This window comes from Pelodiscus sinensis, chromosome 6, assembly GCF_049634645.1.
Source record: "Pelodiscus sinensis isolate JC-2024 chromosome 6, ASM4963464v1, whole genome shotgun sequence".
NCBI classification, from domain to species: domain Eukaryota; kingdom Metazoa; phylum Chordata; order Testudines; family Trionychidae; genus Pelodiscus; species Pelodiscus sinensis.
In genome coordinates this window covers 70,208,304-70,231,824 of record NC_134716.1, presented here as the reverse complement: position 1 = coordinate 70,231,824, position 23,521 = coordinate 70,208,304, and the positions used below count along the sequence as shown (strand labels likewise).

Below are 23,521 nucleotides of genomic sequence, written 5' to 3'. Positions count from 1 at the left end.
GTTCATGGGCAAAATGCACCAAAAGCTCATGATACCATCTACATGTTTTGTTAGTGTTTAAGGTGCTACTAGACTATTTTTTAAAAATGTTTCCTGTTGCAAACTAAATGGGCTACCCCTCCTGAAATTTATAAATGTGTTGTTTTTAAAAAGCATTTTTCCAACATATATTCAAACAGCAATCAATTAAGCTGAAAAACGTATGCAGTGATGAAGTTCTACTAATTAGTGCATGATTATTAACTGTTCCATATGTAGTGGTACTTTGGAAGGTCTGGTTTAATATGTCAAGTCCTGGGAGTGTCTACCCACTCTTACTAATGTCAAGAGCCTATTTTATATAAGAGCCAATACACATAGGTTTTCAGTGTTTATCAATCTTACTTGATTATCTTTAACAAGGTGTGATGTACCTTGGTAACAACTGGATATCACAGATCTTGGATTCATAAGCTTGGATTCATGCAAACAGGCTCAAAAGGCCTTTGAGGGATGTCCATACAGCTCTTTCCTGCTTGGGGAATTTTGTACTTCACTACTTCCACTTGCCTGCTTCATTCTACAGCTACCGTAATTCTTCCTTATCAAAGCTCTTTTTTTCAGGTTCAGCTATTTTGATTTACAGAAGACAAAGCACCTTCCTTTTTTGGGCATTATGAGCAAGACAAAGTGAAGACATATAGCATTTCTATGAAAAAAGATAACCAAGCCTGAAAAGATGTGGCTGCTAACCAGGGAAAGCAGAGAACAAGGCAACTGACCAGATGGACAGAGCATCTGAGAGTTCCTTCTTGACATCAGCCTGCCTACCCTTCACATTGTCTTTAAACTTAACTTTCAAAAGTGAATAAATCAAGAAGCATAATTTTATATACCTGAAATTCTAACATAGTTTTCCCGATGTTTGACTCCAACATATAATGATAGGCCCCGATGCTTGTGCTTGGGTCATCAGCATCGCTTAAAGAACCCTTGGGAAGGAAACAAGAGAGGATTAATATTGGGATGTTTGGTTAGTTTTTGAAAATAAAAAAGGCCAGTATTGAAAACTTGAACCATCCATCATGCCCCTCCCTCCTTCCCTGTCCTGCTAAACAATTTGGAAGTAAAAATCAGTGAATCACAACTACATTGACCAACCCTCTCCAGCACCATGCAGGAATTCTGAAAGTACAGTTACAGCTAGTATATTTTAGTTTATTTCTAATTAAATATTGATCTTTCTAACAGGAAATTTTGTGAATCCTTAGGAGATCTGCCGGTCTTCCTGGAGTGATACTGAATGAGACTCCAACTAACGTATTATCATTGGGAATGTGGATACATGGAAAAAGAACTAACTAGAGATGGTTGAAACTCCAAACGTTTGTGTTTAGATAAGCATTCAGAAGCTTAGGAGCTCGTGTGATGTGCTGAGCCATACCCACCCACTGACCTTATTGCCTCTTTGTAGTTCCAATCATCTAGTGACTTTGGGAGCCATTCCCAGACAAAACAGCCCTGATCTTGGGTAGAAATCCTGTGATTGGATAGCTTCTCCAATATTAGGTTTCCTTTTTTCACCCACCCAGGCAGTCCACTTTTCCACTTTCCCTTGCTTGGCTAATTGGCTCACTTGTTTCTTTCTCTATGACTGCACATTGACTTGATGTTTCAGGCTAGCTCAAGTTCATGTTGAGCTGTCTCAGATCTTGCATACTAAAGAATTTAAAGGCCAATGTACAGTTCCATGCAGAAGATATCATTCTTCAGACTTGTAGGAGATCAAGTCTGCTGGCTGTTCCCACATAGCTACAGGAGGAAGGAGCAGCTTAATCATTCAAAGATGTAAGATCAGAGAAAGACAGCAGTGTTTGGTCTGCTAGGACTAGAAGAGCACATGCACATGAATTTTACACAAAGTTCTCTGGAAGTTAACATCTGGATGAATGAATATGTTCAATGACACCAAGAGTGAGCAAACTTTCCCACCTATTCTAAGAGAAGCTGTACTTTCAGTTATTCCTAAATCTGGGAAAGAACATCTTAAGTCTAAGAAGAAAGAAATAATTTGGGATTTCCAGTATCTCCTCTAAAAGAGATATGGTCATGTTTCTACATGATCATCAGAACTTTTTTTCCAATAAAGGTTTCTTTTAGATGTAAATTGTGGATGGAGCTACAGAGGCAGGTATATTAAGGCCTGTTTACTATCCATTTTCTTTCCTTCTCCTTTTGCCCTCTGGTACTGACTGCCATGTCAAAGCAAGAATCTTTCCAGAAGCTGGAAGAAAGTACAAGAGAGGGAGAAGGACTCTGTTGTGAGTGGCTCCTCCTTATACACTACAATCTAGAGGAATATGGGAGGCCCCCTGCTTAATTAATCACAGAAAGGGAATTAAGCCCTGACCATTTTAGTTGTTAATGATCCAGAAGGGCAAGGAATATTTTGTATTTGAGTTTGTTGTAACTCAGAAGGTGGTTGGATTATGTGACCTGACCAGAAAGCCAAACCACGCCAACTCATAAAGGATGACTTTTAGCCTGCAGAGGCATGAGGTGCTGAAGAAAATGGCAGCACTGCTCCTGGAGATGAGAGGGTGCTCAGAGAAAAAAGTGCAATTCACCACACCCTCAACAAATTGCCCACTTTGCGGCCTCCGGCCCGCTCCCCCCCCACTCCAATGAGGCAACCAGATGGCAAATTTCTACCCTTCTCCATCAATATGCAACTTGAATTGGCTTCAATGGTCCCTCAGTGTCTTACTGAAACTTTGAGGTGGAGCTTGGGTTTTGATTGGAATGGAAATTTTTGATAAGTAAAAAACAGTGGTTAACTCTCCAAATCAGAATGTATCTGAGTCAATGATAATTCAGATATGCAGCTCTTTATGGTAATGCCTGTTGCCCTCAAAATGCTCATCACTGCCTCAGGTGAGATATGCTATGAAACTACATCTCATCCCCAGTCTCTTCTTGGTTGTGCAGGACTGCTGCCTAATCATCGGAACTCCTAGCTTTACTTATTTGAGATGATCCACCAAAAATGTCTGTTAAATTAGTCCAGTCTACCTGTAAGCACTTATGGATGACTTATCTCTGTTGTGCCTGTGTGTTCACAATTCATACTTTGAGTCCCACATGCTAACTCTGTGATACTAAGAGCATACTGATGTCCCTTTTGGGATATAAACCCTAATGAAGCAAATATTTTTTCAGTGGTCCTCTGGAGTAGCTAGGTAAGGAGGTGGCTAAATTCCCCATCCATTTGAATTTGGGTTGTTTTCTTCTTCTTTTTGGAAACTTAAAAAAGGAGCATCTGAATGAACTACCTTGGATACATTCCCTTTTATAACCCAAGGTGTTCAGTGGCAGTTGTGCTGAATTGAACAGATCCCTAACACAAGATAGTGCTTCTAAAACTTCCAGCAAATTTATAACTTTTGAATGCTGTAATATTAACACACTGCTGCTGAAATATTTATGCTGGCTTTTAAATATCCCTGAGGAAATTCACCCTGAAGTCTGCGAAATGTATGTCCTTTTACCTTCAAAATGTCCACAAAAAAGATAAATTACATTAAATTGAACCTCCCTTTAAATTTCATGTATAAATAAATCATGCTCCATTTTTTCAAACCTGCATGGATTTTTGTTGCTCCAAGTGTATATGTTTCAAAATACTAGGAAAGAAAGCTCTCCCTTGAGCCTCAGACCAGATATAGCCCACATCTCCTTACATTCCTCTATCAGTTCACCTAAAGCTTCCTTTTCCCTTCTCCCTGAACATCCGGTAAAGGAGAAGGAGAGTTTTAGAAGGCAGTGTGCCTCACTAAAAGCTGCTAACAGAGTTTCTAAACTATTTTAAATCTGGTCCACACTTATTATCAGAAGCTCCTTCTGAAGAGATGGGAGGAATTCAATGAACCTTTTGTCAGTCCAAGACATAAGCCAATCAGTGACCTGCATTTTCATTTATAAAGATTTGCTACATCCCACATTGATTTTAGCCACATGGTACAATGCCGAACTAGAAATTGCTTCTTTTTTGTTTTGTTTTCTATTTAATTCCAGATTCTGCTTGGCCAATGTTTGCCATGACAGTACTGGGGAAAAACCCCAGTCCCTAATGATTTATTTGTCAGTCAGAGGGCAAGCAGATCTGCCAAACCAGAGTTGTTGGGAATTAGTATGGATACAAAGAGAAATTGTTCCTTAGAACTATTTAGAAAAACTTACAATGGAATTATGGTTTCCCACTTATTTTTACTTGTGTGATAATTTAAGAAGAAAAGAAAGTTAATCTTTTCAAAGCAATGCAGAGGATTTGGTCCTATGTCTTCCACTAATTGAGAGAACAGTGAAAGAAAGTCCTCAAACACGGTTTCAAAATATCTCAAGAATTCATTAGAACTATTAGGACCCACTCCTTGAAGGTGCTGGGAATAGTTAGCTTCCATTAACTCAATAATATGGTTGGGGTTACGGAAGCTTAGCTTATCTGTTACTTGTTAAATAAATACGTTGACACATTTTTGAGGTATAATTAAGTTTACATTTATATCAGGCATATATAATTGCAACCCATCTATATTTATATCTGAATCATATCAATAGATAAACATAAAATAGAAACGTCACCCACTATTGAAATGTACCCATCTCTGGCTGGTGGAAATTGTACCTGAAATCAGTGCACAACACAAATATTCCCAAATTTTATACTTGGTTAGATAATTAAAAATTAAACTGACCCCCCCCTCCCCCAATTTCCTCTCACACTTAGGGTGTGATCCTCTGTTGCCATTCAGCAGCAGAGCTCCAGTGGAATCTCCTAAACATCACTCTCCTTGGTCTTAGAGTATGAACTCTCTAGGGCAGGAATCATTCCCCCTCCCTTGCCCCTCCCCTCACCGGGTGTGCCATGCTTATCTGGAGTGGGCTCTGACCTTGACTGGGGCCCCACAGAAGTACAATAGAATAAATCTTAATAATAATCTTGAAAGAAATTTAGTCTTTGGTTATCAGAATGCGTTCTTGATTTTAAACTTTAACAGTAGAGGGTTGATCTTTGCTGGACCTTCCCACAACTGACAAGTATAAATGTTGGGGCTCAGTTCCCTCTACTGTGATTGATTCAGGTTTGGTATTTAATGACGCAAGTTCCTTCCCTCACTCATTTCTCCACCAGTGTCATGATAAGGTTAAGGAATAAACATAGAGATGCATTTAAATAAATTAAGGATTTAGACTAACTTTCTGCACTGTTAGCCAGGGGTTTTTGCTGCTTTTACTCATAATGCTGTAATTAATTACATAAATGTATATATTGTCTTTGAAAATGGCAGAATTCGACTCCAGAGACTTTTCAAATCATCTTACAGAGCCAGAATCAGCTCTTTGTTACATCAGTGTAAACCAAGAGCATCTCAATGATGTCTGTAGAACTATGTTGGATTTATACCGAAATACCCAAGAGCTGAAACTGGCTCTGTAAGACGATGATTCACACAGGTATGAGACAAATCCAAATATGACAAAAGGGACATGTTAGAGTTTCCAGCTTTCCATTATCTGTAACTTATAGGCTTGATTCTATCTTATATTTCAGGATTTCCTGAAACATGTCTAAATGGCCTAGCATAGTGCAGGATACACCACTCAACATACTGGCCAAGACTGTGGTAAAACATCTTTTGTGAGCCACATTATCCAATGTTGATCCCATTTAGTCATATGAGAAAAATAATAGAGATCAATTTCACATACATTTAGAAACTCTTTTGGGGGGGAGGAGAGACTATATTTTGTAACTCAGGCTAAAATTATTTTCATTTGGAAATTTGGGGAGATTAAAATAACTTTTATAAAAAATCTTGGGGGAAAACATTCAGAAGTCAATAAATAGTACTTTGTCCAGACAAACAGATAAGAAAATGAAGACGACTGCCAGTGTGAACGAAATTATTTGCGTCATCACTTTACATACCCATCCCATCATGCCACTCTGTTCAGGATCTGTTCAGATCTGAATAACACTTTCATATGCTACATCAGAATATCTTTGGGGAAATCAATACATTACTAGTTGTCCAATGACAATAGTAGGAGTAACTCTAGTGACTCCTTTAAGGTGATAGTAGCAGTGTCTGCAACCTGGCTAACAGGCATTACTGACAATTTAAATCTCTGGCCTTCTGACTAGATAGTGACACACCATCATTAGAATTACCTCTAAAACAAGAGTTTCCAAGAGATTACATAAGCAAATTAAACTCCCTGAGTTTGATAGCCTGTAACTGATTTTTAAGGGCCTGTCAGGATAGCTGACAAGTCAAGAAACAGTTTGGTACTTACACTGGTTGAGGAAACCGCTTCTTGAACACTTTCCATAATGAACTCCTTTGTGATCTTGCGACAAGGCAATTCATTGAACAGAGAGTTGATCAGAGCCACTTTTGCAGCATCTCGTCTTGCCTCTGCTCTGCTTAAGCAGCACTGAAAGTATTCATAAATACAGAGGGAGTTATAGACCATAGGAAAACTACTCAGGTTCATGGTGGGGCTGTTTTTGTCTGTCTTACTACAACAGAGAATTCCAAATGACAACTGTATTTCCACACAAACATTGGACAATGTGCTTTTGTCAATAACGTTGATTGGCTTCTCATACAAATATATTTTTCATTGAAAAATTGCCTTTTATCCAAAATGAAACTCTTCTCAAAACTGTTATTATTTACAATTTCTAATTTTTGCAAAATTGTGATTTTTATTCAATTTTTTGAAATCCATCCTTTTTTTCATTGACTGCAAATTCCATTTCCACTGAAAACCAGGTTTTTGGTAAAGAATTTTTTTAAAAATTAAAAATAAAAACATGGGTAAAGTAAGAAATTCATGAAAAATGGGCCAGCTTAAAGAAAGAAATGGGAAAAGACACTGAATTCCTTGGTAAAATTGTTTTTCCATTTTTTAAAAACCAACACAACTAATCAGAATTATTTAAAGATGTGGTTTTCAAGAGAGCTTGAGAAGACGGCTCTCAGTTTCCATTGATTTTCCCTTCAGTGAGGTATCTTTAAAAATTCAAGTTCATGTTAATTTCCTCTGTTCAAATCATTCTGAGAGAAAATCTTATTAGCACTTTCAAGCACCATGCATTCTAGCCCACCAAAACGTAAATAGAAACTAATAGAGAGGGACCTCTTAAGTTTATTCGTTTATCACATACTGAGAGTTATGCTGAAGAACATCTCATATTGGCAACCTGACTAGAATGTGATTTTTTTAGCTAGACTGTTAATAATTAGCTGTCAGCAATTAGACATCTCAATTTTTTACTCTGCATATAACCCATTAACTATATTTTTGGTGGGTGCCCAATCACAGTGACACACACTTAAATGATTCTTCCCTCAGCTTTCCTGATAATGAATTTCTTAAACCTGATACAAAGCCTGCTGCAGTCAGCTGGAGTCTTTCCATTGACTTTAATTGGCTGTTGATGAAACCCTTAGTATAGACATGAGAGTGCAGATGTGCTGTTTTACCAGTGGGATGCCTAGCAACTCTGAACATGATTATTACTGTCCTCTCTATAAGCAATGAAAATGCAGGCATAGTCACCAAACACTGGCCATTGGTGATTAAGATGTTTCAAAAGCTTATCTTTTAAATTGATTACATTTAATGTTTAGATTCAAAGAAAGCCATTTTGGTTTCTTTTTACAAAAATTCCATTGTTAGCACACAGGTTTAAAGAATGGGTTTTCTAAAGGGAAAATCATTTAAATTCCCTTTTTATAGTTTGATTTTTTTACTCACTAAATTTGATAATTTGAACATGCCTCATGTAGCCTAAGCCCACAGCTACTCCTGGTATGTAAAATACTTGACCCTTCTGTGAGCAATTCCACACACCTTTTATATCCATTTAGGGCTGCCTTGGATCTATACATTTTACCAAGCTGTTTTTCCTGTATTAATTTTAAACATTCTCCTGTAGGTTGCATGTAGTACCTCTGCTGTCATATCCTGAGAGCAAAACTCAGACTTGTATGTTTTTAATAATAAATTTTCTAATAAAAACCAATCCAAATCATTTAGATTTAAACCATCTTTGTGAAGATGAAACTCAGTGAAAATGACAGATAAAAGAAACTATTAGTTTTTAAGTAAAGCCAGTAAAGCAGCAGATCAAAGAAGTTGCATACATTTATAAGCAAATGGTAAGCCTTTGGAGATCAAGAGATTTACAAATCTGGAAGAGAAGAGCAATCCTTAACATTTTCTAAGTGTAACAAGAGATATATAGACTTAACTGAAATAGATTTTAATTTTAAACTGTGACATATGACTTTCCCACTGCATTTTTTTCTTTGATTTAAATGTTTTCAGTCACAGGAGAATGAAACTGATTAGAACTCATTTGAGCTGGCGACTAAAAGGGCAAAATTTAAATTAGTTTCTCAGAGGGCAAAGGTTTTCAGCATGGGTGACTCAAATGGTACAAAGAAGTCTTGAATTATCCAGGGCTTAAGTTATAGTGGAGCACTGAATATTAATACAAAAGGGTGAAATCCCTTACGACTAGGACCATCAGAGAGCTCAGTCTTTATACCCTATAGCAGTGGATGGGGGTAGGGAAGAGAGATGGTGGGAGGTCTGCAGTGATGTAACTTACACCTATTGAAAGATAGTCACCAGCAGTTATGTCAGCTTTGAATGAGATATCTTAAACAATGTAGCTCTCTTGTACATTCCACTCATTGCAGTTCCTATCACCTCACCCCCACCAGCCAGAGCCTCCTATATTCCCCCTCACCCTGAACATCTTAGTGCTCCATATTACTCCCACAAAGCCTATCCCACAGCCACCCACCCAGGTTGCAACTTAACTCATTCAAGTTTGGCTTGGCTGCCCATCCCACAGCTATGGGCCAAATCTGCATGGCTGCAATGTCAATCCAGTTAGAGATGGGGCCCTATTCAAGTGCACCTTGCTTCATCTGAACCTGGAAAGCAGCTTGGGGGAAAAAATTGCAATGTGGTCTAAAAGTCAACAAATTTGGGTTCTGTGGGATCACCAGGGGCAAGAGGGTAACTATGAGATCTGAGAGGAGGACTAACTTATCTCTTGGCAAACATGTGCTTAAGCATCCTTAGTTGAGCTCAAGTATCAGAGTAAAACATGAGGAGGGAAACAATCTCTAAATCACAAAACATAAAGGACTTGATACATCAGAATCAATACCATTCATCACACTTGGAAGCAAATGATGAGACAAGTAGTAATTGTCATTGGAGCACATGTGTAATGTGTTTCCCTCCCAAAACACAGCTAAGTAGGCAAGCAGCTGCCTTCTGTTCCAACTAAGCTTCAAAGAGGTTTTCAAATGTCTCCTAAAAGTTAAATACAATACAATATCAATTTAATCAAATAAAATCTGGATATGACAGGGACAACTTTGCCAAGGTTTGCATCTCATAGGAAACACAGCAATTTTCTTGCCAAGTGCAGATGAGGAGAGAACTCTTTTCAGGGATGATGTGGCTATTCCCCAAATCCCCTCCCCGCTAGCCTGCAAACCTGTGGAATAAAAAGTAGGCAAATAAGTGAATGGATATTTTCTGTAGCTATTGTTTCACATTCCTTCTGTCATAACAAGTTTCAGCCAGTTAGCTCTTCTCTTAACTTCAATGTTTAACAAGCCTCAGGGGAAAGTAATTCGAGGTCTGATGAAATGGAGATAGCGTCATTCACCTTCTAAAGATGCCACAGCACTAATATCACCATGGTAGCACCTAGCTATGAACAGGAATAGAATTCTATATATTGAGAGGAGCAATTGTCCAGCCACTCCCACAGAAAAAAATGGAGACATCGAAGAGCAACTCTATGCTGTATAGGTTGTTAGTTACTGGCATAAGCTGAGGGCTTTAGTTTTAAGAGATTAACTAAATACCATTCACAACCACTGCAAACATACACACAGAGGAGAAGCTCATTGAGCAACTCCCCTGAAACATTCAAACTGCAGTTCCTTTAAATAGTTTAGGATATAGTTTTTCAGATGCAGACCTTTCAGAGGAATTTGACTAATGCTTGTTGTCTGAACCCCGCCCCTCCTCCCATAAATACTATAGGTCACTTTAGTGCTACTTTTGCAACTATGTGGTTAATGTCACAAAAGACATGAGGAACAAACACAGTAGCTGGAAAATACTACAGAATTGTTCTTAAATGTATAAAGTAAAAGTATCTTTCCTCTCCTACACTGAATAGGGTTTGCTAAATTGATTTATTGTTACAGCTAATTTTTTTACCTTTCTCTTATGAAATGTTCAACCAAAATTGAGCCAACTCCACGTGCCAGAAACTTTTCACACAGGTCTAGAAGAAAGATGAGAACTTTCAGTATTACACATTCAGCAGTCTATTTGAAAGAAAATCCTAGAAAAGCTTGTAACTTCCAAGGGTGAATGGAGCTGGGTTGGATGCCTGTTCAATACATGGCTCCTTCTACACTTTACTCCCTTGTTCCCTATTCCTGTTTTGAGGCCAAGCTCCTTCTATTTTACTTCACTTAACAGAAGAAAAAAAAAGCCACAGGTGGGTTTTTTTTTAAAGGAGGTAGGACAACAGGTGTCAATGAAATTCCTCTGAAAGTTCTGCAGCTGAAAAACTGTTTCCTAAATTATTTAAAGGGACTGCAGTTAAAATAGTCAACATCTTCTGATTCATTGAATTGGTCTTTAAAAGTTGCCAATTAGTTTGAATCGGATTCTCACCCATACAATAAAACTCCAATTATCCGGCATCCAGTGGTCCATCACTCCCGATAGTCTGGCACCAACTGGAACCGGGAAGTGCTCCAGCCAGTCGGACAATTGGAGCTGATCCGCGACGCTTCCCCAAGTCCGCTGCTGAAACTGACCAGCTGTGGACTTGGGGAAGCGGCGCGGAGCAGAGCTGCTGGGGTGCTGATGGGTTGGTCCCACAGCACTGCCCCTCACCTGAGTGGCACTGCGGGACCAACCCGGCAGCACCTCAGCTGCTCTGCCCCCGGCTTCCCCAAGTCCGCAGCTGCTGAAACTGACCAGCGGCAGACTTGGGGAAGCCCTAGGGCAGAGCAGCTGGGATGCTGCCGGGTTGGCCCAGTAGCGCCACTCAGGTTGGCCCCACAGCTGCTGGGTTGGGGTGCTGCTGGGTTGGCCCCACACTGCACCGTTTCCCACCTGACCGCCCCCCACAGACCCATCACAGCCCCCCTGCCACAGTACCTCCTGATACTCGGGCATATCTGATAATCCGGCACCCCCTGGTTCCCAAAGGTGCTGGATTATAGGAAGTCTGCTGTATCTGACTTCTCTCAAAGCTTCATATATATCTGTTCAGGGAGTCCCACCACTTAAAATCCCCTGTAAAATTAACATTACATTATACAGAATTGTAAAAGTTTGATTAAAAGGCCAGCGTTGATATTTTAGTGTCTCCAGATAAAAATACCTGATATTAAAATAGCCTCATTAGAGCAATACTTTTAAACACTCAAAAACAAAAACTTCCATACGTGGCAAGGAAAGAATATGGAATATTTAAAATAGGTATTATTTCGTAACTAAAAAAACCTCAATGATATTCAGGCAAGTCCATCAACCATATGTCATTTACACAGAAAAATTTTCCTTTACTTAACTTCTCTCTTGGGAATAACTTATTTTTTATAAACCCAATGCATTGTGAGACAGCAGTATCTTAATTCACTGGACACAGACTCATCACCTGATGTACATGTGGTTTTCATCTCTATCTTCATTGTAGCCTTAAGTAACTTCCCAAAACCATACTCTTGGCTGTTAAAGGCACACAATTTCCCCATAAGGTTCTGCCTTTTTCCATCCTGAGATATTTTTGCCTGTCTTTATTTTAATCCCCAGATTTTATAGTCAAACTGGACTGGAGATTAAAGACCATTAATATGAATTCCCTCACAGGACTTGGACTCCATCTTTCTGAGCTTGTCCCACTGTTGGAAGGGTAATGCTCTTCACCTCACCTCACATCAAAACCAAAAATCTAATTTCCAGCCACTTTCACTCACTGTATAGAATTTCAGTAATGTGCTACCAACAATCTAACAAGAGGAGCCCTCAAAAACATTCTGACTGTCTGTAATACACATTATTTTTCCTAAGTAAAAGTCTCTTCCTTTGTTGTAACCATAGTCAAGGCAGGAAAGCAGAAGGCTCTGTGTGGTGCTGCCGCTTTGAAGTACCCCCTTTCCTCACCGCTGCTATCTGAAAGAGGCAGCAAGGGGGAGGGTAGTTGACTGGACTATCCGATAAGCATTTGCTTATCGGATAGTCAACTAGTCCTTAACATCTTAGTCTCCACTGGGAGTGCACGTATCACCAGGCTAGAGAGTTGTAAGTGTAAGCAGGGGCTGAACTGCTGCTTGCTGTCAGCCAGCTGAAAGGAGGGGTGGGTGTGCCCACTACAGTTGTTTAGCTCTACAAGGTAATTAACTGTTAACTATTGACATGTAAATACTGCTCAGGAGAGAATCCAAGGTGTGGCTATGTAAATCCCATTCAGCCAGGGCTGATGGAGGGTCAGTGTTGGAATGGAATGTGGAGAATTGTATATAATTTGGGACTGTTGTGGGGGTCACTAATCATGCTACCCCTAAATGTGGGAACTGTCAAACATGCCACCAGTGCTTGCAGGAGAGACACCACCATCATGGTAAGAGGTCTCGGAAGAACAAGCCTCCCCCTTTCCAGAGTTGAGTGAACAGAGCTGGGGGAAAGGGTTAAAGGACTTGAGTCAGCCTGCTTCACACCTACCAGGTGTGAGCTATAAGACTGGCCCAGCCTGCACCTTTCCCCCTTTGTTTTAAGGACAGACCTAAAGCAGACTCCCTGAGGAGTCTTTTTGTTTGCTAGTCCAGTGAAAGCTGGATTCATTTGAGAGCTGAAATCACTGGTTTGGCTGAGAGTTGAAATCACTAAGCTGCAATCACTGGTTTGGCTGAGAGCCAGACCTACTGCAGCCAGTAGAGTGGCAGCAGGCGAGGAGCAGCCATCAGCGGTGTGGCGTGGAGCGGCGGCAGGCGAAGAGCGGCCATTAGCGGTGTGGCGTGGAGCGGCGGCAGGCGAAGAGCGGCCATTAGCGGCGTGGCATGGAGCGGTGGCAGGCGAGGAGCGGCGACCAGTGGCGTGGCGTGGCGTGGAGCGGCAGCAGGCGAGAAGCGGAGCATCCAGAGGTGTGGGACGAGACAGCTGGTGAAGCGTAGCGGAGTTTCGTATAAGGTGCCCCCTATCTATCTCCCCACCCCCATTTCTACCCAGGTTGGGAGGTGAAACCCTGCGGGTGAACTTTGGGACTCTGGGTGGCACAGAGACTTGTGGGGACAGAGACTTCTGGGGAGTCGGTGGACTTCGGGCGAATCTTGGCCGGGGTGGGGGCTCATGTTTGGGTTATGAACTCTGTTTGTGGTGTTTTCCCCAAGCTAATGCCGTATGAATTCTTCCTCTGTTTCATTAAATGTTCTTTTCCTACACTCAGACTCAGTGCTTGCGAGTGGGGAAGCATTGCCTCTCAGAGGCGCCCAGGGGTGCGTGAATTTCCCAGATCACTGGGTGGGGGCTCGAGCCGGTTCTTTGTGAGATTGACCCCAAGATATTGAACCCAGCCCTGGTTCCTGCCAGGCCTACCCGGCAGAAGGGCTACATAAGGAAGGTCTGAATCAATGCTTCCATTGCAGCCAGTTGGAATGGGAAAGGAATCCTGGGTGTGGTTATGTAAATACACTTCATTCAGCTTTGCTTTGGCCTGTTTGATAATCAAATATTAGAAGGTGTTTTGCTCATCTTGGTTTGTGATTTCCCTTCCCCCCACAACAGCCATGTTAACAGTAAATGCAGGAATTGTAAGATATGATCACCAATGCTTGCAGTAATTGTGGGAATATACAAGGCAGAAAAGTCCGACTGTTTTTAGCTCAGTTAAAAGGAGAGACTCTGTCAGTGTAAATACACTTGGATGGAGAGACCCCGCTCTTTCAGAGCCCTGTGGGGAGGGGCCAGTAGGCTCCCTGCCCTCCAGGCATGTGCTGTAAGACTGGTCCAACCTGTTTCTCCCCACTGTTTTAAAGACAGAGGGGAGGAAAGCAATACAGATTTACCTTTTCTTAGTGCATTTGGTTTTTACAAAATAAAATGAGCAATTTTAATTCAACATTTTATGCCACTGCTATTGTCAAAACACTCTTTTATATTTTCATAATACACATTCTGGTAATAAACAATACATGTGCTTGTATATTTTGGTTATAAACAAAATAGAAAAACCAGTTAGCACATACATTGTCACTTTAAATTCTGCTTAAGCTTTTACCCTTTCCTCCCCTACAAGCTAAAAGTTCATTGATCAAAATCACACAATTAATTCATTATTGTTTCTTGTTATGATGAAAGCTAAGCTTGAATTGCAACTTTTTTCAATGTGTTCTTAAAGTTAAAATATTCAGCCAAGTTCCCCTGGGTATTAAAAGCAGAAACATCTGCTTGATGACTAAGTTCAGCAAAAGGGGAGCTAGAAACTGATTAGCTGGACCTTATGTTGGCTCCCTTTTGGTAAATGAAATTACTTCACAGTTTTCATGCTTGGTCATGGTATGCAGTTATTGGCATTAAAAGCCCAGAAAAGAAACAGCATAAAGAAAATCCTTCAAAAAGATCCGTCCTACTATGTATTAGACAATAGGATTTAAAATAAATGCAAGAGAAATTTTCAGTGTCAAAACTGTATCACATCATGTATAATTCCAATTGCTGAGCAAAGATTCAGAACAGATCACTCTTTAAAACTAAATTGTAACTTAGTTTGAATAAAGACTAATTTATTTAGACTGTGGTACCTACCACTTCTTGGGGATGCTGTAAAATAATAAAAATCAGGAATTTAGTAAGCTTAAAGAAGTCTTCAGACTGAAATCACGGATATCTGAAGAGTATGATACTAGTAGTTCATTCTTAAACCTTTCTGGTGGAATGTCAGTGTTTTTCTCTGATGAGCCATTTGCAATTAGACCCATCTGCTCATTCCTAATACCCTTCCCTAAAGGGTGAATGGAACCAATCTTCTTGTGAGACTGCTTAAAGAGAGGAGAGGGATTACCCAGCATATCCAGCCCAATATTCCTTCTCTCACATTCCATCACTGCAGTTAGTTGGCATCAAAGGAGGTATTTTTGACTGACTCTAGAAGTATTGCTGGCATATAATGGATGTTACATGCACAGTCACAGCATTAAAATGACAGTCAAATGCTTTGTAATTGACAGAAGAGAGATATGATTATGTAAAGAGCATTCTAGAAACAGATATTTGTTCATTTCTAGGACTAGTGTTGGCAAAGTATGCTGAAATATTATATAGCGATGAGGGCACATGAGGTACATAATCAGAATTTACAAAAGATGTATGGCCAATTTGCCAGAATATATTTGCTCAATTTTCCCCTCTCATGTCATTTTTTGAAAAGCTGAGTGGATAAAACTGACCAACTTTAATAGTCAGATTTCATGACAAGTTTTCAAAACATCTTAAATTCAGGAAACTCTAGGTTGTTTTAAGCAAGAACGTTAATAATGCTCTGGAGAACTTCATAATATGATGTTGTAAACATAAGGAAAATGACCCAAAATGATAAGAAACATTCAAAGAAAAATCAAACCGAAATCCCAAAAGAAGAATCTTGATCTTTATTTAAAAAAATCTTTTCCCCAACTGAAGTATTCTGGATTAAAATTAGGTCAATCTTTTCATCTGAGGGTTAAAGGTTTGTTTTTTATTCTGAAGTACACAGCACAAAAATATGCAGTACTTGAGATGATGGAAAACACAGTTGCTTTTGCGGAAAAACTTGCCAGCTGTCTACACTGGCCGCTTGAATTTCTGCAAGAACACTGACTTCCTACTGTCTGAAATCAGTGCTTCTTGCGGAAGTACTATGCTGCTCCCGTTCGGGCAAAAGTCCTTTTGCGCAAAGCTTTTGCGCAAAAGGGCCAGTGTAAACAGCTCAGATTTGTTTTGCGCCAAAAAAGCCCCGATTGCGAAAATGGCGATCGTGGCTTTTTTGAGGAAAAGCGCATCTAGATTGGCACGGACACTTTTCCGCAAAAAGTGCTTTTGTGGAAAAGCGTCCGTGCCAATCTAGACGCTCTATTCCGCAAATGCTTTTAAGGGAAAACTTTTCCGTTAAAAGCATTTGCGGAAAATCATGCCTGTCTAGACGTAGCCTGTGTGCTCTCTCAAACATCTCTCAGTACACTTCAGTGTCCTGCTGGAGTTTTCAGATGCTCTAATCAGACAAATTATGCGCTCATCTGAAGAAGTGGGTTTTGTCCACGAAAGCTCATGATGTTATACATACTTTTTGTTAGTTTCTAAGGTGCCACAGAACGACTTGTTTTTTCACACAAATTATGACATGGTAACTCTCCCAACCCTTTATGATGGAAAAACAGCACAGAAATAGAACACGATAAAGAATGTAGAGCTCTGTGTACTATCAAGGAATGAGGGCTCTCTCCTAAACTGGAGCAAATCAGCATAATTCCATCAGACTGTGAGATCAGATCCTAAGGGTACATTAGGATCCTGGGGGTTAAAGTCGAGTTAAGATACACAACTTCAGCTACGTTAATTGTGTAGTTGAAATCGAAGTAGCTAAATTCAGCATTTGGTGCTGTCCACACAGCAGGAAGTTGAAAGCAGAACACTTTTCCTTCAACTTCCCTTACTCCTCATGAAAGGAGGGTTACAGAAGTCGGAGTAAGAAGACTGTTATTTCAAAATTATTTCAAAATTATTTCAAAATAATGGGCTTGCTGTGTAGATGCGCATGAGTTATTTCAAAATAAGCGTGCAGTGTAGGCATAACCTGACGTTACTAGAGCTATGTGATTTATACTAGATGAGGACCTGGCCTGGAAAGTTTAAAATTAAAAACAAATGTTTAGCATGGTTAAACATTTATTACTGTCCTATTGCAGCTAAAATGGACTCAAAATCTCCTGGCCATAATCAAAGGTAGTGTAAATTGGCATAGCTCTACTGAGATCAAGGAAGTTAAATTAATATGTATAGCAGAAGATCTAGTTCTCCCAGTTTTAGCTGAAAGAGAGTTGTTGTCCTATCACTTTCAGAGAATCTTCCTTCCCCCCCTGCCTTGAAAAACTGTTCCAGACAGCCAATAAAGCAACATTTGCTGTCTCCAAACTTTCATTTAGATCCATTATCTACTTAGTAGGAAGCCTAAAGCTAAAATAATCTGAAAGTCTTGGCATGTTGTTCAGGTTAGTTTAAAATGCATTAATTAATAGCTGCTTAAAATCCCAGATCCTTAGTAGATTATATGTAGTCATTAACAATTACAAGTAAATTAGCAGTATTTGAAAGTTACTTTTTCCTTTTTACTTTTCCTGGCACTTTTATCTATTGTATTGGGCCTGCTGAGGAGGCTGTTGATAGTGGATGTTGCATTTCAGTTTAAGATGCCTTCAAACGTTTACTACTACTTTGTAGACAAAAGAACTTGTCTGAGGAGAAGAGCTATTTTGTTTTGCCACCTCTTTTTTCCCCCATGGTGAATGTTTGCTAGATTTCAAAATTGATTCTGGATCAGGACAACCACAACTTCCAGTAACAGAAATCATTCCCCTTCCCCCAAAATACAGTGATGAGTGGTATATATCATAATCCTAATGCATATCCTAACAGCCGTCCCCAGATTTTCCAAAGTATCACAGCTCTTTTTTTCCCCTTTGCAAAACAGACTACTAGAATTTGATTAATCTTGCGCAGAGAGGCAACCAGCTTTTTCTTCAAGGTAGAATTACTATTCCATCCTCTGGGGCTATCACCACAGTAGGATAAGTGTAGCTTCAGAGGGATGCACCCTAGGCCAGGGCTTCTTAAACTTTGGTAGGAAAAAAAAAGCCAGGCACAAATATTGTCATGCAAAAATATAGGAAATTCTATGAAAACAGCTCTTACTCTACATCAGTGACATGAACACACGGATAAATACAAGTCAAAATGACAAAGCAAAAGAAGAAAAAGCTTGACATTACTAGTCAGAACAAACTTTGAGCCTGATCACAAACTCCTTATCCAGACTAAATTATTCAGACTCCTTATTCAGTCCCTATTTGACTTCAATATGAGCTCTGGGTTGGGTCCTATTGCATATCTAATTTAGCATTATACTATTTACACATCATGCACATCAAAATTGTGATGTGCTAGTAATTAAATACACACTTATTTTGTATGTTTTAGTGGGTCTGCCAAGTCACCACAATGCAAAAATGCTGGTAGAAAGTGGTACTTTTCAGAATGAGACAGTAATGCCAACACATTACTCCCACAAGCTTTTTTGTAGTGCAAAACACCACAGTCCACAGGTAATGAATACTCAATATTATATGAAGAATGTCACTAAAACACTTGGATAGCAGGGCACAGAGAAAAAAAACACACCTACCGTGTACAAATTGTCGCAGAATATATTCTTCCCTCCTCCACATCTTCCCACAATATAATTCATGGGTTTACAGAAGTTTTTTCCACCCCAACAGTAAAAGGAATCAAAATAACTTCGTAAAAGTTGCTGTATTCCAGTGGTCACCAACCACTGGATCGGGATCTACTGGTAGATCTTGGAGCCTTTGACAGGTAATCCTGACTTGTTTGGCCAGGAAGCTATCAAGTGTTGGCACTTCATCTGCCCCTTTCAGCATTGCCGTGCTACTCCTGCCCTCTGCCTTGGAGCTGCGCCCCACCCCTGGGAGCCTCTTGCTTGCAGTGCAGGGCACAGAAAGAAGAGGAAGGGGAGCTGATGTCACGGGGGGGGGGAGGTCGGCCCCGGGGCCACCCTTCCCCCCCCCACGTGCCGGGAAACCCCCTGCGCACCTCCCGCGGGGCTGACTCACTCCTCCTGTGTGGTGCAGGGGGCCAGCAGAGCAGCTAGCGCACTTCTGGAATTACCAGAAGTGGCGCTAAGCTGCGGGACTTCTGAAGCCGATACTACCTCCTTTTTCTCTTGAGGTAAGTAGTGGGGCTTCTGGGGGGGTGGACAGGACGCCTCGCGAGTGACTGGTCGAGGCCTCGAAATTGATCAGTAGCTCGCGATCAACCTGTTGGTGACCACGGCCTTAGGGTATGTCTACATAGCAAAATATCAGCCCTTATTTCAAAACAACATTCCTAGTGTCTACACAGCCAAACCGGAGTGCTTATTTCGAATTTGGTAACCCTCATTCCACGAGGAATAACGCCAAATTTGAAATAGCTATTTTGAAATAAGTGCTGTGTAGACATTTATTTCGAATTAGGGGGCCTCCAGTCTTCCCAGGGTGCCCTGGTGGCCACTTCAGCCTCAACCAGGAACACTCCTCTCCCTTCCCCTCCTCCCTGGAGCCTTAAAGGGGTAGACTCTGGCCACGGTGCCTGTGCCAGCTCCAAGCCTGCCAGCCCAGAGCCAGCAGTCACTGCCCTGACCCAGTGGCCCCAAAACATGAGCCAGCAAGCCACTGGCAGCCAGCCCTCCACCGCTCCCCAGGAGCAGTCCTTCAGCTCCCAGGAGCCTGCCAGGGCTTGGAGAAGGTTAGCCCTTCCTGGTCCAGGGTGGAGATCATGGACCTTATTCAGGTTTGGGGTGGATGTCCCCAACGTCCATGATCTCCGCACTAGATGGAGGAATGCGGCCGTCTATGGCAGGATAGCTGCCAGCCTGGCCACCAAAGGTTACATGTGAACCCAGGAGCAGGTTTGCATGACAATCAAGTTGGTCCAGCGAGACTCCCCACCCCTGAGCCTTTAGCTTTCCCTCCCCCTTCTTCCCCTTGCTTCCCCCTTCCAGCTCCCTCTTCCCAAGTTTCCCCCTCCCCCTCCTATCCTCTTTCTTCTCCTCTCCCGTCTCCTTTCCCCAGTCTCACCAGAGTTTCATTCCCCCCACCCCCAGTTTTGTTACATAAAGAGAGTTTGTGTACATGAAAATACGTACATTTTATTTTACATCAGGAAGGAGGGTTAGGGAGGTGTAAGTGAAAGGACGTGAGGGAAGAACGAGGCTCAAGCCCCTAGTGGGGCAGACCAGGGAGGCTTTTAGTGCTGCTCAGGGTGGAAGTTCTTCTGCAGGGCCTCCTGGATACTGACAGACCCCGCTGGACCTCTTGGATGGCAGCCTGCAGAAAGTGCATCCAGGCTCACAGCAACGCATCCAAGAGAAGCACCAGAGAGCCTGGGGCAGTTCGGGCTCCATGTTGCAGAGTGCTGTGGTGTCCTGAGTGAGGGCAACCAGAGCATATAGAGACAAAATGTTTTGCTGTCCCTCAGCGAAGTAGGCAAGCAAGCAGAGAAAGCTGAGAACTGGCTGTCTGGGGGAGGGTCCCTTTAAGCACAGGCCTCAGATAGCCTCAGGCAGTAGCCACACAAAGTAACTCCTGACTTGATACTCTGCTGGACCGGATTCCGGCCGGCCTTAAATGCAATTCAGAGTCCAGTCAGTGTGGACGCGCTATTTCAAAATATCAAAACGCTATTTTGAAATGCATTGTGTGTAGATGCATTATTTCGAAATAAGCTATTTCAAATTAACTATTTTGAAATAGCTTATTTCAAAATAACTCTGTAGTGTAGACATACCCTTAATATGCAAAAAATTTCAGAAACTCCTAGGACTGAGTCCTAAATAATTAAATTTGAGGAACTATACAAAGAACCCATAATTTAAAATTATATATCAAATATGTATTACTAATATTTTAGACAGTTAAAATAAAAAGCTAAAGATTAAAAGTCATTTTCATCATTCATGTGTCTACTAGAAGTGAACAAGGGACAGAATTTTGTTATACATAATTTCAGAAATGTTTGTAGTTTTTTAATTGCCTGTTTTTCTTTTTTTAAACTTACTATTTTTTCTTTTTTCTACTTAATAGATTTTTGCTCATAACTAAATTTTAATATGTATACTTATATAGCTAGATACGATATTTTTCTTGATTTGAAAGTGCTCATACTTTTTTTCCTAATCAAAATGTAGCTTTCACTGTCCCTCCATATTTAATCTGTTTTTATCTTGAATTCAAGTCAGTTCTCTTGTTCAATTTATGCCTTTAACTCCATGTTTACAAATAGACCTGTTTCTATTGAGCTTTGTTTTCTGGATCTCATGCATTGACACTGCACTGATATGTTGGATTGCACAGACTGCGGAGGAATCGTTATAATAAAAGTATATTTTTTACTGAATTAAGAAAAAAAGAAAACATGGATAGCATTTTCTAAAGATAATAGGAAAAAAAAACTCCCAACCAAACCAAAAATTTGGTATTAATACTATTGACAAAGATATTTGACTTGGGTACTTTTATTCACAAAACCCCGTTGGTTACAGACATTATTCTAAGATATGTGATTAGAACAGTAGGTCATGCCATGATCAGTTAATTCACACCATTGCCCATTATTTTTGTTGAAGCACTTCATGTCCCTTGAGAGGGGACAGAATTTAAGTCTGCACACAGAAATTAAGTGTGAATATATTGTGCTTTGAAAGTACGTAATTATTTATATTTCTTTTAAAAAGTCTTAAACTTCTTACCTGAAAGTTGCCAAAACAGCTTCCTCCAGGTAGGGTGACATAACTGACAAAAGGAGGACCAGGTGAGTTCAATGATTCATACACCACTGTGCCTTCACTAGAAAATACAGCTCTCTGCTTCTGTTTGTTCTCCCAGAATTCCTGCAGCATTCCTACAACATTCACTATAAAGATAGAAAAGTGATGAATATTGTGTGCAGTATAGACATTTTACATTTAAGTTCATTTGCCAGCTTTGAACATAAAAAATGATAAAGTACAAATTGAAAATCATTACAGTACTCCTGCACTACAACAGTTTCAATTTCAGGGATGGGGTTTTCAAAGTTTCCTAAGAAGTCTTAGATACTCAACTCTCATTCAAAGTGAATAAAACTTGGGTGCCTAACTCCTTTGGAAACCCAGGCCACAAAGATACTATAAAGCTGCTATTTTCTGGCAACTACCGTTTTTTACAATCTGTGAAAAAATTTGATCAATTCCTACTTTAGACCATGCCCTACTCAAATAACATGCCAGTTTACCACGGTCAAGAACAGACTTATTTGAGGGTTATTGTAAAAACACAGGATGTTATCCATTTCCTATGATTGCCTGCCTGAATGGCCATAACAGGGAAAGCAATGAGAATATAGAAATGAGAGGAAGAAAAAGGAGTAGGTTCTTACACATTGGACCTCCAGAATGATATGGACAAAAGAAATCCTTTTTGCATAACTAATGGAATAAGAAACAGATGGTTATCGCAACATGCTTTGACATAAAGTGCTTCAAACCACAGAAACTAACTTCTACTTCTCTAAACTTCAGCTCTATTTCTCCATCACCCTTGAGACTGTTAGAATTTGTGAACTGCGTACTTAGTGATCAATGCTACCTGCTGCTCATCTCTGATATTCATCACAATGATCCAGAAGAATGAAGTGACTAGATGAAATTGGTGACCTATGTTCAGCTAGGGTAATTATCCTCTTAATTCCAACTTATTTCAGCTTTGAGTGATGAGTTTGTGCAAATATCAAATCTTTAGAACAGATAAGTGCCGGCAGAACAGACCACAGAACCTAAGGCAGCCTAGATCAAGGAAAACATTAAGAGCTTCTCCCTGATCCAGAGTGCGATATATCTTTTATATCGCAAATTGCTTCACTCTCTCTCTTACATTCATGTTTGGTAACAGATTCAGTTTAAAAGCCATTAAGTGAAAGATGATATCTAGGAATAAACTTCATGCATGTTAAATGTAAAACTTCTAAGCTTTGAGCTTGATGGTTTGATAGAAGGAAAGTGCAACATTTATTGGAGAAATTGTATTGATATTAAATCTTTATTGAGAAGGTCATGTTTAGGTTGAAAAGAAATGAGCTTTAAATAGAGCACCAGAATAAAAACAAATGACAAGGCTTATGACATCCCTATAAAGAAATTGTGGCCTGTCTCCTCTTGAGAGAAATTGGTATTTAACTGTCACAAGTTTTAGTTTTGTTTTAAGAAAAATCAAATGTTTATGCCATGGATCCAATATCAATAAGATGAATACCACCCACAGACCTTCTTTAGGCCCCGATATATTTGTGTCATAAAAAGTTAATTTAAGAAAACATCAACTGATATCAGCCTAGTCTTCAGGCCAACTATTCTATAGCCTTTCAGATCAGAGCCATAGCTGCCTCCTCATCAGAAACAATTTAATATTTTAGGCTGGCATTTTCAAAGGAGCATAAGAGAGTTTGGTGCTTAACTCCTACTAAATTTAAACTAAATGACGATCCAGATTACCAACACTATCTCTTCAAAATGTTGAGCGCCAATAGTAAGGCTAGCCTTCTAAATCAGTTTTGTATTTCCTTTTTCGTATCT

General features: G+C 40.2%; 1 protein-coding gene across 3 annotated transcripts in view; it reads right to left on the bottom strand.

The window, feature by feature from the left end:
• Window positions 1-23,521, bottom strand: part of LIX1 (limb and CNS expressed 1) — a 40,963-nt gene that overhangs the window by 6,381 nt on the left and 11,061 nt on the right. For all 3 annotated transcript variants that reach the window (XM_075932094.1, XM_075932093.1, XM_075932095.1), the window contains exons 2-4: window positions 21,662-21,825; window positions 6,337-6,477; window positions 876-971 (exon numbers count right to left, since the gene is read on the bottom strand). In XM_075932094.1, coding sequence (XP_075788209.1) covers window positions 876-971; window positions 6,337-6,477; window positions 21,662-21,825 — 401 coding nt within the window. The remainder of the gene's footprint in view (window positions 1-875; window positions 972-6,336; window positions 6,478-21,661; window positions 21,826-23,521) is intronic.